Raw genomic sequence first — 17,175 nt, 5'->3', positions numbered from 1 at the left:
GAGGGGCTTGCCTCGCTTCCTCCAATAAACCTTCAAATGCCTCGAAGCGTAGTAGGTACGTTACTATAGCCGAAGCACGTTGCAAGCGGATAAATTTGTAGTATTCAGCATGCAGAGGGAGGAGTCTCGAAAGGATGAGCCTACTTTGATGAGGCAAGGGCGACGGGTTAAGCCTGGACCAGCACGAAACATGTGAACCAATTAGAGCCAGAAGAATTGGAGTGAGGGCTGAGTGTATTTAGCCATGTAGCTCTACCTAGGAGATGTCGAGGGATGGGAATATCGGCGCTGATTCGAAGACCGAGGTCAGGAAGGGTGATGGTTGGAGCGCCTGGGTGTGCGGGCGCGTAGTTTATGAAGTCAGCTGGTGCGTCAGGCACCTGAGTTTGGTGAAGTCGTCGACGATTGCTCGCTCTCTTTGCTTCTGTTGCTGCTGTCTGTTAAGTGCTTCCGGGGCCTTCCACGAGGTCGGGATATCTTGAACATAGGTGTTGCAGGCATTGTCCTTGGCAATGTGGCGATTGCCTATAACTCCAACGATGCAATAACCGCACGGAGTGTTTAGGCAAAGTACCATGTAGAGAGTGTTCACCCTTAGTGTAGTGAGGAATTAAATACAGATTAAGCCTAGCTCAGGAGGAGATAACTCAAATCTGGCGTAGCGCCTCATCTGCTGCGCTATGCCAGATTCGGCCTCCACCTCACCACAGCACTACTACCCCGCGGCTCGGGTGCCTAGTGCACTTTTTCACCAATGGGTGTTCATCATCCGCTCCACCTCGCCCTGCTCTGCTCCACCAACACCACCGAATCCACCCTTTCGCCAGCTCGCCCCCCACGCCCACTCTCCTGCGTCCACGGCATCCCCACGTGCAGTATGAACACAATTCCGAAGAAGTCTACTCCTGTGCGTAGCGCTGACGTCGCTGTCATCAGCCTTCCTTCTATCAACCACTGCTTCACTCGGTCCCCACGGTCGGGCACGTCGGCGTGATAGCGTCCGCATCCCACCACCTCAGCTAGCTCTTCACACCGCTGCTTGCTGCGACAGTACACTACGCCCTTCTAGCTTCTGCTAAGCAGTAGCTGCTGCTGTCGCTGACACATTGCCACCGCTGTCTCCTGCGCCTTGCCACGCTCGCACTACAACACGTAGTACTGCATGTTTAGCTGTACGGTGCTTGCCCAGATGTACGTTAAGCACAGCATCAGCATGCTTGTTGCTAGCTCACCCTCCCGCACCAGCAGAAGCGTTGCTGTGAGCAGCACAATCGGGCACGGCAGCAGCCGCAAGTTCTTCAACTCTGCCAGCTTCAGCCGCCAGTCGCTCAACGTGAAGACGAGATAACACTTGTCTACCACCACCCGCCGCTGCAGCCCTTTGCTGTGCAGCATGTTCGCGTACCCTATAAAGTTGCCGTCACTTCTTGTGTCACCAGCCATGTCTGCGCTGACCACAACCACGCTTGCCAGGTTGCTCTCTCTGTGCTTCTACTTAATGCAGTTAATGCCGCACTTTTGCATGCGGCTTACTAAGTCCTCTATCAGCGCTTGTTACAGCAACACAACTACTGTTACCCCAGCGTCCGTTAAGCAAGCCAACACGCTGAACAGCAAGCTCTTACCTCCGCCTGTTGGCAGCACAACTACCAGCGGCGTCTGCCTGTCCATCACCGCGTGCAGTGCCTGCTCTTGCTCAACCAACCTGAAGCTAACCTCCTCCTGACCGAGCACCTGCTGCATCGCCCTGCGGATGACTGCCTCTTTCACGTTGCTGACTTGGAACGGTCTCTGTCGCCGTACAAACTCTCTGCCCTCTTCTTTCTCATCTTCGCTGTCATCGTTGCTGCGCCGTCGCTTCTTTGCTCGTCTGCTCGAGTCCACGTTACTCGTCTGCGCCTCTTCCTGCGGTGCTTCACGTTTCTCCACCCCTAAGAAGCTGTGCCACGCGTTGCTGAGCGTCCAGAACGCTTTAATCAAGCGCGCGCTAAGATGCTTGCCAATGTTAATTAGCACGCTGTAGTTGCTTACCCCTATCACCGTCGTCTACGCGTTCCGCAGCTCTATTAAGTCCTCCTCTCCTTAGTCCACCTCGGCGTCTTCTACCTCACCCATCTCGTCCTAATAGCCCTTGCCGAACGCCGGTCCCACCTTCTCCCTCCTAATGCCGACAGCGGCGTGTCGGTAGTTAAGCATGTGCAGCTCCACTCTAAGTCTCTTGCCCGTCGCGCGCTGCAGCGCCTGAGTCAGTTGATCCGTCCCCTACGGCTGCCCATGCTCGCCCGCCCACACGTAGTCGCTGAAGCTGCCGCCGAGCACCTTTACAGTCAAATACTCCCAGAACAGGTGCGCGTATGCCAAGTACATAACCATAACCTGCCCCAGCCGCAGCGGCAAGAAGCGCGGCGCCACCCTTGGCTTGTCCTACTGCGACTGCGACTTGTAGTAGCGCACAACCGTTATTACCTGTCCCTCTACAATAACAACATTGCAGTCTTACAGCAGCCTGTTCTGAAAACGTATCGTTGTCACCTCTAACCCTTGGCTGGGCTGTCTAGACACCATGTGCTTGCCCACTAACAACAGCACCAGAAAGCGGTCTACGCAACGCAAGTACCGCCTGACCTGCTTCACGTTCCACTTGCCGTCGCTTAAGTACAGTCTGTAGCCTTCCTCTGTCTGCTTTGCTTGCGTGAGCATCCACTCCAGCCCTCTGTCGAGCCCATTTTCCCGCCGGCTTATGAACGGCTAGCGGCGCTTTGTGAACAAGACGTCGTCGACAACCTTGTCCAGCTCGACGGCAAACCAGTCTTCTTTCCTCGCCACCCAGCACAACTCCTGCCACAGCATCTGCTCAGCCTCTGTTACTACGTCCTGCGCTATCTTGCGGAAGCGGCTGATGTAGATCTGCCAGCCGTGCAAGTAGAAGATTTTCTTGTCCTGTGACCAGTACGCATTGCTGGCGTTGCCTGCCTCTAGCGCGACGTGCTTGCTGTACGCCAGCATGTTAATTATCTCGCTCATTAGGCCATACAAGCCGTTAGCCAGATACTGCTTTTGTGCTGCCAAGAACAGCTGCCAGTTGTTGTTGGTCTGTTCATCGCGGCACGCAGACAGAAGCAGCTTTTCTACACTAAGCACACGCACGTAGTACACTACGCTGGCAAGCATGTACAAGTAGTTCTTTGCTGTGCGCAAGCAGCCTAGCTCTGCGTTAATGCCTAACACAGCAAGAAAGTAAATAAGCCCGTTGCTAAGCGGTTTACCGCCTGTTAAAGCAAAGAAGAACGCCGTAAGCGTGTCGAGCAATACCCGCATCTGAGCCCCTCAATCGCCACCTTCCAAAGCGGCCCATAGCTGCATTGCCCGCAAGCGCTGCGAGCCCTGCCAACAGAACAGCTCACGTGCATCCATCATGTAGTCTGTCTTTTTCTTCCTGCGCTGCGGGCGACGGCTGCTGCTGTTGTTGCTTCCGGCGTCGTCTTCTGACTCGCCTGACCGTGCTGACCGTGCTGACCGTGAGCTACGTGCGGTGCTGTTCATATCGCTGCCACGATCGCTTTCCTCCTCTTCGTCCTCTTCCTCTTCTTCTGCTTCTTTGTCGTCGTCGTGTCCTTGCTCGTCGCTATCGTCGCTTGCCTCACCCCCACTTCGTTGTGCAGCTCGGGCCTCTTCGTCAGCAATAATGCGCAGAACGTAGCACACGAATCTGACTATGTAGCTTGTGTAGCGAGCCTGACTCTCCGCGTTTTGCAGTCGAGCGAGCGGTCGCGGGTCAGGCGAAAGAGGTATTACAAGACCGCAACCATGCGAATGAGATCGTGATTAAGCACATCCTTGAGGGTGATCCCGATATACGCATCGGGGATATGGTCAAGCAGATTTACGGTCAAATTCTCAAGCGTATGACCAAAGACGCCGAGAGTGACGAGGGAGCCAGAGGGACGAGGAGCGTAGGCAAGACCGCCATACGCGGCTGGGACCTACTGGAACTAACACACACTTAGGGGGGTCTATTGCCCGGAGACGGGACGTTCAACCCACCGCCCATGGGTTGCGCTCTGGGACTAAGCCTTGGTGGATGCCCCCTGCCAAGATCATCCCGGTTTTAGTCGGACAACACATGGGGGAGCTAATGACCCCTAAGCAGACAGATCAAGTATGCAGACACTGGTACCCGCTTCCTGGGGGCTTCAAGCGCAACTATCTAGCCGCAAGTATAAAGCGCCTCGGAAAAGTGGCAACATACTACGGAAATGAAGTGTGTTGGGAACTTGTCGACAACATGGGGTGGGACTTCAGGGATCACTCTATCTTTCAGCCTTGCGTGAAGTGCATTGAAGATCCAAACTTGTGTACGAAGCACCCTCAACTTCTTGTTAAGCGGACGAATAAGCTGCAAAAGAAGTCACCACCTGGCGTAAACCTGCCTCCCTTTGATCTGCCGCAAGACGGAGCTATCATATTTGGCGAAAAGCGCAAGGACAAGAAATTCTTGGCACAGCAGCACAAAAGGGGAATGGGCAATCATGGAATACCCTGAGGGACAGAATCAAATCGGCCTTGGACCTGGCTTTTGATCGTCGCGCGGTGTCTCTGTTTCTAGAAGATCCTGTCCAACAGCAACACATGCGTCAACGCACTGGTCGACCGTCATTCGCAGCCGACCCAGCAGGGTCGCTATAAGCCTGTGCTTCTCGTCAACAGTGCATTCAGTAGGGCAATCACCACACATTCGCCAGTGCTAGTGCCTCCAATCATATCGAAGTAGTCGCAAGACTTCGGTAACGACCCCGGGTCGATGTTGTCCATTGAATATTCCACGAACTGAAGCACCGAGAGGCTGCGGACGCCGTCGCCATCGAGGGCGAGCAGGCTGAGGTTCTGCTCGGACTTGGCGGAGAGGGCGAGTGAGACGGCTCAGCGAAGCAGCCAGCTTTGAATAAGGTATATGCCATAGTAATTCCTATGATTCAGTAAGGCTAAGGAGCTGCTTGAGAGAGTGTGATAATCCGTCTTCAGCTCGACAAGGCTGACGATGTTGGCGGTGCATCCGCGCCTGCCAAGTTCCCCGCTGTGTCGCCAGGGCGGTCTGGAGAAAGGTTCAGCTGAGGCGCGGTTAAATTTTCTGAGTGAGCCTCGGCGGCAGGAAAGGTGGCGGTACTCACAAAGCTCTCTACACTTTGCCACTGCAAGCAGGGAGTGCGGCCGAGCCGCACCGGCCATGACCTTGCCATCAACGTCCGCACTGGATGGTATCGCCAAGAGATACAAAAGCTATTGTCGATGACAGGACAGTATGCAGCCTTATGTAGCGCAATACCTCACCAAGCAAAGCTACTATCAGATCTCTGCTCTATCCTTATCCAGCGCTTATGAGCGTTGACGGCCCGAACTCCTTATCATTCTGAGGGATCAAATTAAATCGCCGTGCTCGTGCTACGAGCCGCTCGTCGTACAGCCATGCGACAGCTGCACCTCCAAGATATGCAGACCCTTCTTGCCTTTGTACTCCGCCTGCGAAAGCCTAGACTTAGATCTTGGTATTCTGTATTATGCCAGCTAGTCTGTCTCCTGTTATGCCCGCTGTGTAAAACCTGCCCTCTAATCTTTGCACGCCACCTAACTCATAATGTTCTTCTTCGAACTAAAGCTATATCCGACTGCTGCTTGATATATGTATCGGTCGCGACGTGCTTGAGAAGACTAGAGCGTCATGGGTCGGACGAGGGATCAACGGCGGGTCTGCGGAGTTGTAGAGCGGCGCGATGAAATATTACTACGGCATGCAAGCTTTCGCGTTAGCTATAGTCGCGCGTTGCGCCTTATCTTGAAGTTGCACGATGACCGTATCGGAAGCTGGTTACAGTTGCGGTTTCGATACTGGGTGGGCCTTCAAACCTGGCCCTGCTCCTAATCCGAGCCGGGTGTCATGGAACGCTTGGCAAGAGCACCGTACAGCCACACAGCCGCGCAGCCATAGGTCTAGCGTCAGCAGCGGTAAATTACAGGTAACTGGTCTCTCGATTCTTCCGGTCTTCGCCTGTGCTATTGGCCCGATGACCAGTCGTTGAGCCAGTCACGACTTTGCTGCGTCTTGAGGCATCTCTGCTGTCCAACCTGAGTGAGTTTATCACTTTTGCGTTTCGTAGCACGCGTGGATTGGCGAACGTGCAAGTCGAACTCATTGTTGCTTTCTACGTAATTGCAATCGTTGCCTCCTACCCCGTTCTACTCACTTAGCGGCGCTGACATACAGCCTCATCGCACGGGAATGTAGGTTACGGAGACAGAGGCAGAGTGATAGCCTGCCCGGGTTCCACTACCGTCCACTGAGGCACACCGGTACTGCTGCTGCAACAAGTCGCCACCCGACAAGTCCAGGCCGTCAGCGTGAGAGCAGTACACGCTGCCGGCCTCCAAGCAGACGCTGTCACTGCAATCCGACCTGATAATGTCGAGCTCCTCGTCATCGATGAAGGGCTAATCTGACGTGTTGGACGCGTTTGGATCATATTCAGAGCCAGAGGCGGAGCTGGAGACAGGGTCGTTGGGGGCGTTGTTGTAATGTTGACCCAAGCGTGCCGAGACGCACAAGTGTGCTAGGTCACTTTTCTCTTCAGGTGCTTGGAATGCTCTTGCTACACCTGTAAATCTACAGATCTAGCGAGCATCCACTCGGTACCTCTCGTTCTTCCATTTGATCACGCTCTGATGCTGAAACCTGTATTTTTAAGTATACTGTTGCTTGTTCTGTCAGGCTGACACCCCCTGTCAATTTGCAACAACTAGTCTTCACTAAGCGCCCAGTGGGCCAAGGGAGAAGCCGAAATGGCAAAGCTCACAACTGCAATCTCAGAAGGTCAAGTTAAGGTGAGAAGTGTGCATCCTGGCAGTTTCTCCACGCTGGCGGCAAGATCGTTAAAGCGCATCTGACCGGCCGTGCGTCTTAGGTAAACGACATTTGGCGGTCGTAGCGTGCTAAATGTCTACAACCTGCTGCGCACTGTGGCTGAAAGCTGAGGCTGCCAATATTCGTCTAGCTAATGGCAGCTCTTATCCCCGGTTCTGGATCTGCTTCGCGCATTATTGGTTTGTTGTGACTGAGCCTAAACTGTGCTATAGCGAGGGCATGAAACCATTGCTAATTATTCACTATTTTCATTGTTCTCACGAGTTAGACCGCTTTGGAACACCAAACACCAACTTTTCATAGTTAGAGAAAGGTCGATTTCTATTGATTTTTCATCCCAATATTACGAACATGCCTTCCTAACATCTATTTCCAGCGTCTGTTTTGTAGTGCAGGCGCTGGAACAGGCGCGCTGGCTATTGTAAGCTGAACAGAGTGGTTATCTGGTCTTAGTTGAGATGAAATCTCTGCAATGGCCCGTGCGTCTAAAGATTTAGACTGGTTAAAGGCAACAGAGAACTCCTAGCTATACCTATTGCCTAGCAATTACTACACAGCTATTACTTTATTACAAATAACGTACCCTACAGGCGAAAGAATCAACAGGCAAGAGAATCACTTTTGCCAAGCCCCCACTAAACCACCCTTCACATACTAATGCCTTCTTAATAACACTATTTAGATGCGTTAAAAGAAGCTTAGATACAGCTTGCGCTCTAGGCTCTTAAATAAGACGTAACTCTCTCTTAGTAACGCGCTGCAGCTATCTACAGAGTTCCTTAAGCTACACTAAGTAAGTAATATATAGGATAACCTTTATACGCTAATTCTATAGCTAACTTACAGAAGCTAGATAATAATAAGAAGAAGGTAATTATTAAATATGTCCTTAAGCTAGACGTGTAAGGATTTTCCCTTTAGCTCTTAGATATAGCTACTATAGCTAATTCTTTACGCGCTAAGCATAATCTAGGCCCTATTAGCACAAACTAGCCTAGTATGTTTGTTAAGTAACACCTAGAGCTTAAAGTTAAGTTTAATTGTAAGTATAACTATAAGAGAGCTCTCTATAAGGATCCTAAGGTTCTACAGGGCTAGTTTAGCCTAGTAGCTAATGTTAAAGCTAAGTATAGCATCTAGGATAAAGACATATATAACTTTAATAAGACAGGCTTTATAATAGGCTAGATTTCCCTAGGAGTAGTTGTTATAACTTTAGAACAACAAGGTTAGCTAAAGGCTGTCTAACTAGGTAACTAGAATACGCTGGCAAATGGGTTCGGGGTACCCTACATAGGGGTTGGGGTTAGGTCAGGGTTGTACAGACCAGGGGTCGTGGTTGGGTTTGGGTCGCACGGACTAGGGGCTGTGGTTAGGTAGGGGTTGCCCTAGTGCAGGTAGGGGTTAGGTTGGGGTAGCACTAGCGTGGGTTGGGGTTAGGTCTGCCTAGGTTTAGGTTAGGTTAGGGGTACCCTACTATACTATAATAGATAAGAGCGTATATTTTAATATTAACTTAATCTATATTATAAGGGCTTAGCTTAAACCCACCTAAGCTACATAGACTAAAAAGGTACAGTAATCTATTAGATAGATTTACTAGGGTTTAAACAGTATAAATACCTGTAACATACATCTTCTTTAAATATATTTAGGTAACACGTTTATTATATTGTAGGATATAATTATAGTAAAAAGCAGGCCTGTTATTATTACAGCTATTTATTACAGCTATTTATTACATATTATTGCAATACCGCTAGGGTCTTACTCTTTTTTGTGGCTGCTGCTCCTGTCGCAGTAAAGACACTTAAATGCTAGGGTTAGGTTAGGGTTGGGTTGTGTCACGTGTTGAACCCCTACCCAACCCCTGGTCTGTGCAACCTCTACCTAACCCAAACCCTCTTGGCAGGCGTTAGCGTGGGTTAGGGTTGGGGTTAGGTAGGGGTTGTCACGTGACGCGACCTAACCCTAACCCAACCCTAACCCATTTGCCAGCGTAAACTAGAAGTAGGCTACAGCTATAGTAGGTATTAATGCTAAAGGATAGGCTATTCCTGCCTTTCTTATCTTTAAGGCCTACTACTACCTCTCTGCCTAGTACAAAGAAGAGGATCTGCCTTAAGACTAGGTTATTAGAGTCTCTAATAACAGCTAGACTACTAACAAGCTTAGTCTAGACTAGATAAACCACTTTAATAGGCATACAAAGGAGCGTACTGTTAGCACCTACTATTTGCTTATTATTAATAGTTATAAGAGCTACAACTCTCTTAAATTCCAGCAGTACTGTAAGGATAGCAAGATTATTACTCTCTATTTACCTACTTACTTATTACACCTTACACAGCCCCTTAATATAGGTTGTTTTACTACTTTAAAGAAGGCGTATAGGTGCTAAGCTAAAATACTTATATATAACTAGATTAACTATATTATAAAGACTAAGTTCCTGCTATGCTTTATATGCGCCTACAACGCTGCAATTACTCCTAGCAACATCTAGGGAGGGTTCTAAGGCGCTAGACTAGTCCTGTTTAACCTAGAACAGGTTATAAGCAGCCTTAATGTAAAGCTACGCACGCTATTACTACTACTACCTATTAATAACAAGCCCTAGCAGTTGCAAACCCTAAGTAACACCCTTAAACTTAGGTTATAATTAATGCTTATAAAGATAAGGATTTAGAGGTATATAGATAGCTTGCCTACCTCTATAGTTAAAGCGTTTAAGAAGGTCTTAAAGGGGGCAGCTATAATTATGCATAAGCTAGTGTTAGTATAACAGGAGATTACTAAGCTTTAAGCTGCTAATAAGGCAGCTATACAACAAAAATTACACAAAAGAAAGTAGGTTAAGAAAGAAGGTACTCTAGTAGTTAAAGAGGGCTAGCAATTAACAGCTCTAAAAGAGTTTAGAGTGTGTAGTAATAGTAAGAAGGCAAAGAAGCAGGTGCGCGCTAATAGGGCTAAGCTAACCTAAAGGCGCTATAGATAGTGTAGTAAGACTAGACATAATATGTAAACGTGTAAGAATAATATAGAAGTAGTCTCTAAGTAATATTACAGCTTGTCTTACCTTATACAGCGCTAGTTTGTAGTGTTTTAGGCTATAATAGGGTGAGTTTTAGTGGGGGCTTAGCAAAAGTGATTCTCTCGCCTGTTAATTCTTTCGCCTGTGGGGTACGTTAACGTAGTTCACAAGTAACCCGTCCAACCCAAGCGACCTGTCCACCCTACTAAAATTTAAACACTCTTACACTTATACTACAATGCTACTACAACGCAACGCGTAATAAACCTAAACTAAAGGCGTATTACAGCTTACTATCTAGGCTACAATTAAAGATTGCAATAAGAGCAAAAGACATGTTATTATAGCCTTTAGCGTTCCCTAAAGCACCCTACAAGACCAACGCGCTAGAGCCCTCCTAAAACGCAATTGCAAGCCTAAATTAAAGAAGCTAGACAAGCTAGAGGAGGAAGCGCTAGTCTAACAGATACTTAACCTTAATTAATAAGGAATAGGCGCTATAAAGGCTATAGTGCAAGATATAGCAAATAATCTGCTTACAGAGCGTGGTAGAAAGCCTGTTAGCAAGCACTAGGTAGACAACTCTAGAATGTGTTACTTAGAGATTAAGCTTTAAAGGAGTTGTCTATATAATTAACAGTAAGCCCTAAACAAAGATCTACGCGTTATAACACTCTGGTTTAAGCTAGTAGCTAATATAAAGATAAAGTATAGTATTATAGATGTAGACATATATAACTTTAACAAGACAGGCTTTATAATAGGGGTTATTTATAGCTAGATAGTCTTTACAGGCTCTGTCTGTACGCTGCGTTCGTCTTTTGCCTTCTTTCTTTTGTTTTTCACGCTCGATCTTGCCTTCCTCCTGCTGAGCATCGGGTACCTGCAGCACGACGACAAGAGCCCCGAGAAACACTGCATCGTCGCAGGAGGAGCGTTTGGTCTCATCTCTGCCTTGCTGGGCTGGTACAATGCGCTTGCTGGCATTGCAGATGCTGCAAACAGGTCAGTACTATGTGCGACCCACTCAAAGACAAGCAGACTGACCACGCTGTGGGTTCTAGCTTCTTTACCCTTCCTGTCGGTTACTTTCTGTGGAGCGAACAGGGCCGCAAGAGACAGAAGCACTTTCGACTCCCTTCAGAGAAGTCAGCTGCAGAGACTGGCGGGTTGGCTTGGGACGTTGGTGCTGGCAGCCGTCTGCTTCCACGTATAGACCTGGGTTCCGATCTGGGGTTCAGCAACGCTGGCGAAGACTGAACTGTCCCGAAGACGTCACGCACACTCACGAAGAATCAAGACGTGGATGCTGGTGGTGCTGCAGACGCGCGATACGGCCACGGTCAGTGTCGCAGGTCAGGCGCAAGATGTCAGATCAGGGTAGCACTGGTACAATTCACATCGTTGATGATTACAGGATGAAAAAAAAAGGTCTCGATTGTAGTAGCGCTAGAAGCCATAGAAGTCAGGCCTATGTCATGTCTCAAGATGTGTTGCCGAAGGTGTATCGTCTTGTTACTACGAATCCTGCCGCAATCTTAGCAGTCACGAAGTCCGCGATCCCTCTAGAGCTGTTGTCTATAGCGACAAAGCGTGCTTTTGCTTCTGTATGAAAGCGGCACATGGAACGCATGACTGGATAGAACTCTTCGAACGAATATCGAGACGCCTGATCCAACTGTGTAGTCTTGTTGGGTCAGCGATACTGCGTGTGGTGTGAGATAGTAGAACGACGAACCCACGGTGCTTCTTCGGCCATCGAGACGGCCAGACAGTAAGCCGCTGCTGCTACAGCGCTAGGTGGCTGCTGTACCAGACTGATATTAAGCAGTGACGCCTTCAGGATAAAGTCTGTGACTTCCGCGGAGCTTGGCAACGAGCCATCCAGGACGATAGGCATGCTGGTCAGCTTGTTCAAAAGCTCGTGCAAGAAGAACAGAGGACTTGGCCAGCCAATCTCATGCTTCAGAACTTGGAGTACCTCCACCTCCTTACGCCGGAAGAGTTCTAACTTATCCGACCAGAAGGCTACAATTTTACGGCCCCGGGTGTCTTGTTCGTAAGCGGCTGCCATCATGATGAGGACGGCCACCACCAATCCAATGTTCCCGGGTTTCACTGACCGCTCTCCAAGTACACGGTCAAGGAGGTGGACTGCAAGAAAGCAGGTCTGTACTGAGATATCTCCATCTGCAAGCTCTTTCAGGATATGAGTCACGGCCGTTTCGCGATAATGTAAGTTTCGCGTCTTGATCGGCAGTGGGAGACGTTCCTGTGCAACGGTGAGAGTGAACATCATGCGTGGAGGCTGAATCATACCTGCACAAGTCCCTCGACCTCGGCCATCTCTCTGCAAAACATTGATTCGTTATAGATGAAAGACCACTGCTTATATGGGTACAGAGCATGGGACCTAAACAAGTCCTACAGCAGCTCATCGTGGCCCAGGTGCGACACACTTACGCAAACACATACGCATACACTAGTAGGCCACAAGCACAAGCACAATTTGTAGGTCCATATAGACACCCTGTTTGATCTGGAGACCGGAACCTGGCCATACTGCCTGTCGTGGTGCTCGGTTCCGTCATCTGATAGATCGGGTTTTAGCGGCAGACGAACATACACAGCGATGTATTGAGATACCCCGACAAGAGGGATGGCTACGAACAGCTAACTTTAATCAACCAGACAGTGCTAACGACGCCCACAGCTCAGTGCTAGGCATCGACAGTCGGCCGATGAAGCAGTTCTTGGCAAGACCAGCAGCCTACACTGCGAACCTACGCGACTGTCACAGCCCAGATTCCATACCAGTATCATTGCTTCTGTGGCTTCATGCGGCGTAGATGCTCGGACACCAGCTGCTTTACTAGGTGCTCGCCGAAGACTTGGTATAGCGTGAGCAGCTTTTACTAGACGCAGCTCAGCTGCGCAGCTAAAGATGCGTTGGAGGGCAGATCCTCTGGGGCGTTAGACTGGAGCAACTTTGCTATAAGTCTAATGTTGCGAAAGCTAGGGTCTTGCTGCTCGAGCCAGATCTGCTGCAGCTCTTTGCAGCCAAGTTGAAAGGTTTCCTAGAGCTTGTGGCGCCGCGCTTGCAGATGCGCTGCGGTTGTGTCAGTCTAACGCTCAGCATGCACCAGCGAACAGCTTACTAGCAAGTGTGCTGCTTAACCTGACTTAGTGTTCTATAGCCAACACAAGGCACTCCTTGTCTGAGCTCTGGAACACCTATTTGCCGTCCACTTCGCTTATGTTGCTAGCGATTACGTCGAGCGTGCGGGCAAGCTAGGGGCACACGTCCTTGCTGCCGTAGAAGGCTTCAAGAATTCACACCTACATCTACCAGTCCGCGTGCACAGGCCTGTCCGCTTGCCAGAGCTGATCGATCCACCTGCGCGTCTCTACGTGGGGAACAAGCAGCTGCGCGAGGCCGTACTTCTCGCAGAGCGTGGCCAGCTTGAACAGCTGTGAGACGGACGTCGTTGGGGGAATGCGCAAGAGCTTGTGATGGAGCACGTTAAGAACAATTCGCATCAGTCTGGGATTGTCTTCTGGTAAGCTGTACACGGTCGCAGGCCAGTCCTGCAAAACGAACGTCTGGAACCACAGCACCTGCTCAAGTACGCTTTTGGAAGCCTTAAAGCAGGCGCTCTCTTTGCCCACCCAGACGTGTACGGTGTCGCCTGAGATCTCATCCGTGATGTGCTCAGCCTTTGGTGGTGTGGTAGCATGTTGTTGGCGCTTGCGTTTGCTCATGACGGCGGGCGGCCAGCAAAGCAGGACGAAAGACCACCGACCAGATGCCGTCGCTGTATGATGGACAGTACGCAGCATGGGCAATGATGCCTTTACAGGTCTTGCATGCCAAGCTGAAGGCCTTCCGCCACTTACAAAGACGGCTCAGGTGTGGCATCGGCATCGTCAAATCACGCTGGCCGGGGTCGTGCTCGCGACCAAAAGCTAGACGTTACGCTGGAGTTGTGGGCGTGTAAATAAGATGTTACTGTAGCTGGATTGAGGCATCCCTTGGTATTGTGCCAGAGATTACGCTGGTGTGTTGTCAGAAGATCACAGGGAACTTGTTGCAGTACTGTACAGTGTAGGACTGTACGGTACAGTACTGCGTTTCAAAGACAGTCCAATGCGCCAGGTCGATGGACGCAGGGGATGTGCACCTTGTGAGATCAGAGCAACGTCTTGCTGCTCCTTCGCCCGACGCTACGAGATGCACTACAAGATGCCACCTAGCCGCTGAACTTGATACTCTGGCCCGGCAAGTTCTCACATCGCCCCTACACACCTTGCCTACTGTACAGCAGCTAGCTTGTAGCATCCAATACGGCACCGTCTTTCACACTTAAGGATGAGCGACTGCTCGTTACGATCAGGACCGCGATCCGCGAGCACGGTCAAGGTATTTAGGAAGATACCACAGCCATCTAAAATTGCTTGGTTCCTTCACGCGTCCCGCAAGCGTTGCCCAGCTTGATGACAAGGTACAGGATCATCAAAACAGCAGCAGATAGAGCATGTGTCTGAGGACACAGAGGACACGAACACCAGGGACGACCGCAACAGCTGCTGCACACTGTCTTGTATTGGCAGCAACTAGGCAGAATCTCGCACGATCAGTTGTGCAGTATTCAATTCACTTCAGTCTCGTCCAGTCCAGCCTGGCTCAGTTCTCCTGTACCATCCGACACAGCGCAAGGTCGAAGAGGGGCGGTTCTGGAAAGAAGCGATCTCTGCGAGCCGACTGCGCCCCATCTTCTCTTTGCGGTGTGCCTGCTGCGTCTGCCTCCGGGTCAGGCGTCATCTCCGACGCAGTTCTGGCGGGCTCAACGGCCTTTGCTGAATTGCGAGCCCTTACATCTTCTGCTGATCTGTTCGTGGTCTTGACGTGCGACCGCTAGAGAGAGACTGTCAGCGTGGAAAGCAGGTGCAACAGGCTTCGCCCGACGCACAATATCGTAGATGCGCTCCAGAAAGTCTCCTGAGGTCACGTAAGAGTAGCCAGACTCCTTGCTGGGAAAGCGGATCACTAGCGCCACCTCTGCCCCGAGCTCGCCGTACTGGTGCAGCTTGTTCTCTATGGCAGACAGCCGTTTCCGCAGCTGCCTGTTGCGGCTCCTGGTAGAACGCTGGACCATGGCTGCTCGTGATCTGCTCGTGATCTGCTCGAGATCTGCTCGAGATCTGCTTGAGCGGCATGGGGAGAAACAGGTCTCATATTAAACACAGGGCAAAGCAGCTGCCTGCAGCTCTTCTCACTAGCTGTCACCTCCTCTTTCGGCCATGCTTTGTTTGTGCAGGAACAAAAAGACTAAGTATAGACAATGCGTCCAGAATAGACACCTCCTACGGGAAGATGTGGGCTACAGGCTGTGCAAAAACACGCACGTCTAGCAATAGCTTGGGACAGACACAGTGCGCAGCTACTTGTGGAACCTCGAAGGGAGACTTGCCATCCTCAGAGGCCTGTGGCAGGCCATGCAGTGGAGTCTTGCCTGCTCAATGCTCTACAGCACACGATCGGGTCAAGACTGCGACTTGTCTAAACGCACAAGTCTCGACGTGTGACGAGACGCTGCGGCATTGCGCTGTGAGCAAGCTAGTATAGTATAAAACACAATGCAACTGTGTCAAGCGTCAGTAACGAGCTCATGCGGTGACGATGACCGCTGAGCTGGATTTTGCTAGCTGCGTACCCTAAATGAACCTGCCCGTGTTATACGATAGGACTAAGCAAGCCTGGCGCTCAGCATGCAGCGCGCACTCTGTGCACCTCTCGCAACAAGGCCTCTCCTAGCCAGGCTTGCGAATGCGCGAGAGAATGCCTTGCCTTGACCACCGTCGCGGCACCGTCGCCGCTTACTCGGCTGCCCAGGCCCACCACATGGCCGCGGCCTCTTCCGCCTGCTGTGGTCTCCTGTGCCAAAGGCAGCGTCCAGTCCCTGCGCATCGACAAGCCTCTGCACCGACAAAGGCGACTCGCTGATGCGGTAAGCATTGCTGGCTTAGCGCTTTACCCTCAGCGTGAAAGTGCCTGGAGTTTCCACTTCGACCGCCTTCTCAAAGCTTTCATTCTTGTCGAAGAAGATGTCTGGCCTTGCGCTGCACACGGCTAGTCGTTCACGAAGAAGCGGAGCGAGCCAGCCAGCATCCCGGACAGAGCTCCAAACGCTCGCTCGCCACGTCGGATCGCGCAGAGCACACGCCCACTCGCGCCGTACCTGCCGTCCTGCCTCTCAAAGGGCTGCTCAGCTCAAAGTAGAAGAGCGCGACCTTGTTCGCAGGTGAGCTGGGCGCTCGGGGTAACGTTCGGAACGTAACGAGGGGGCGTAGACGGGATCGAGATGGAGAGTCTGCAGTGGTCGTGGTGGTCGGGCGGTCGGTGCAGTTTGGGAGTCTGCAGCGCGGAGGCAAGGAGCGCGACTCGGTGGCGAGACAAGACGTCGGTGCGGGGCGGTGTTCAGAGGGAGCAGGCGTTAATGCTTTTAAAAAGGGGCACCAGAGCGGACACGGCTTGTCCAAGCACAATGTGAGCGTCGTCCACTCGCAGTCCTTGGCATTGCGTGCAACTCCATCGCGACGTACTTGGGGAAGGTAGACAGTTGCAGCATTAGTTCTGGTTCCCAGCAGCAGATTGTCGGCATTATACTGTGCGACAAACGCCGTTTTGTTATTAGCGCCGTGCACGTACGCGGCGGGAGTCCTTAGCATCAGCGTCACCTGCTTGCGCGCGTCATAGTGTTGGATACGCAGCGTGAACAGCAGTAAGAGTGGCTCTGAAGTAAGATAGGCCAACACGGGGAAGCCATGTCTGGCAAGGCTCGATTCATTCATCCTGCTTTCGCTCGTTTTGCTATCAGCTCTACAACCAAAGTCTACTTACAAATCCCCCTGCAGCGCTATCGCTTGCAACAACGCTTGCAACAGCGCGCGCAGGGAAACCCGCCCACCCAGGCTTTGGAGCAGCCTTGACTCGGACTGAGCAGCAACGCCCGCGTCCTCTGTATCCGTGTCACGCGACTGCCGCACACCCGCGAACCGCCCCCCTGGCGCCGTGGACCAACAACTGTGCGGACAGAGCTGTTGAATGCACTGCGCAGCAGAGGCCTTGTGAGATTCGCAAGGATGACGGACGGAGGCGTACAGGGAGCGCGTGACAGGGGCGCAGAATCCGCAGATGGTGCTATAAGATCGTCGTAGAAGGTCGACG

General features: G+C 51.1%; 4 protein-coding genes across 4 annotated transcripts, besides 17 other annotated features; all 4 read right to left on the bottom strand.

The window, feature by feature from the left end:
- Window positions 1-1,556: 1,556 nt before the first annotated feature.
- Window positions 1,557-1,650: a mobile genetic element.
- A 1,098-nt stretch (window positions 1,651-2,748) lies between these two features.
- Window positions 2,749-3,171, bottom strand: EKO05_0003196 (uncharacterized protein; the record flags this gene model as incomplete). Its single annotated transcript, XM_059636111.1, has 1 exon — window positions 2,749-3,171. One exon carries the CDS (start codon window positions 3,169-3,171, stop codon window positions 2,749-2,751), a length of 423 nt encoding a protein of 140 aa, XP_059492094.1.
- Window positions 3,172-3,327: 156 nt separating this feature from the next.
- On the bottom strand, window positions 3,328-4,101 carry EKO05_0003195 (uncharacterized protein; the record flags this gene model as incomplete). Its single annotated transcript, XM_038937675.2, has 3 exons — window positions 3,328-3,709; window positions 3,796-3,983; window positions 4,045-4,101. 3 exons carry the CDS (start codon window positions 4,099-4,101, stop codon window positions 3,328-3,330), a joined length of 627 nt encoding a protein of 208 aa, XP_038801755.2.
- A 3,097-nt stretch (window positions 4,102-7,198) lies between these two features.
- Window positions 7,199-7,500: a dispersed repeat.
- Window positions 7,481-8,181: a mobile genetic element.
- Window positions 7,941-7,972: a tandem repeat.
- A 134-nt stretch (window positions 8,182-8,315) lies between the features above and the next one.
- Window positions 8,316-8,380: a tandem repeat.
- Window positions 8,381-8,444: 64 nt separating this feature from the next.
- Window positions 8,445-8,540: a dispersed repeat.
- Window positions 8,526-8,529: a direct repeat.
- Window positions 8,530-8,720: a long terminal repeat.
- Window positions 8,530-17,175: part of a mobile genetic element that runs on past the window's edge.
- Window positions 8,632-8,708: a dispersed repeat.
- Window positions 8,824-8,863: a tandem repeat.
- Window positions 8,916-10,120: a mobile genetic element.
- Window positions 9,099-9,307: a mobile genetic element.
- Window positions 9,105-9,307: a mobile genetic element.
- Window positions 9,108-9,304: a mobile genetic element.
- Window positions 10,101-10,333: a mobile genetic element.
- Window positions 10,334-10,746: a mobile genetic element.
- On the bottom strand, window positions 14,632-15,103 carry EKO05_0003194 (uncharacterized protein; the record flags this gene model as incomplete). The annotated part of the gene is made up of 2 exons (XM_038937882.1): window positions 14,632-14,862; window positions 14,918-15,103. The coding sequence occupies 2 exons, from the start codon at window positions 15,101-15,103 to the stop codon at window positions 14,632-14,634; spliced, it is 417 nt and encodes a 138-aa protein (XP_038801752.1).
- On the bottom strand, window positions 16,086-16,799 carry EKO05_0003193 (uncharacterized protein; the record flags this gene model as incomplete). Its single annotated transcript, XM_059636110.1, has 1 exon — window positions 16,086-16,799. One exon carries the CDS (start codon window positions 16,797-16,799, stop codon window positions 16,086-16,088), a length of 714 nt encoding a protein of 237 aa, XP_059492093.1.

Source organism: Ascochyta rabiei, chromosome 4 (assembly GCF_004011695.2).
Source record: "Ascochyta rabiei chromosome 4, complete sequence".
In the NCBI taxonomy this organism is placed as follows: Eukaryota; Fungi; Ascomycota; class Dothideomycetes; order Pleosporales; family Didymellaceae; genus Ascochyta; species Ascochyta rabiei.
The sequence above is the reverse complement of the archived record's forward strand: the minus strand, read 5'-3'. Positions and strand labels throughout refer to the sequence as shown.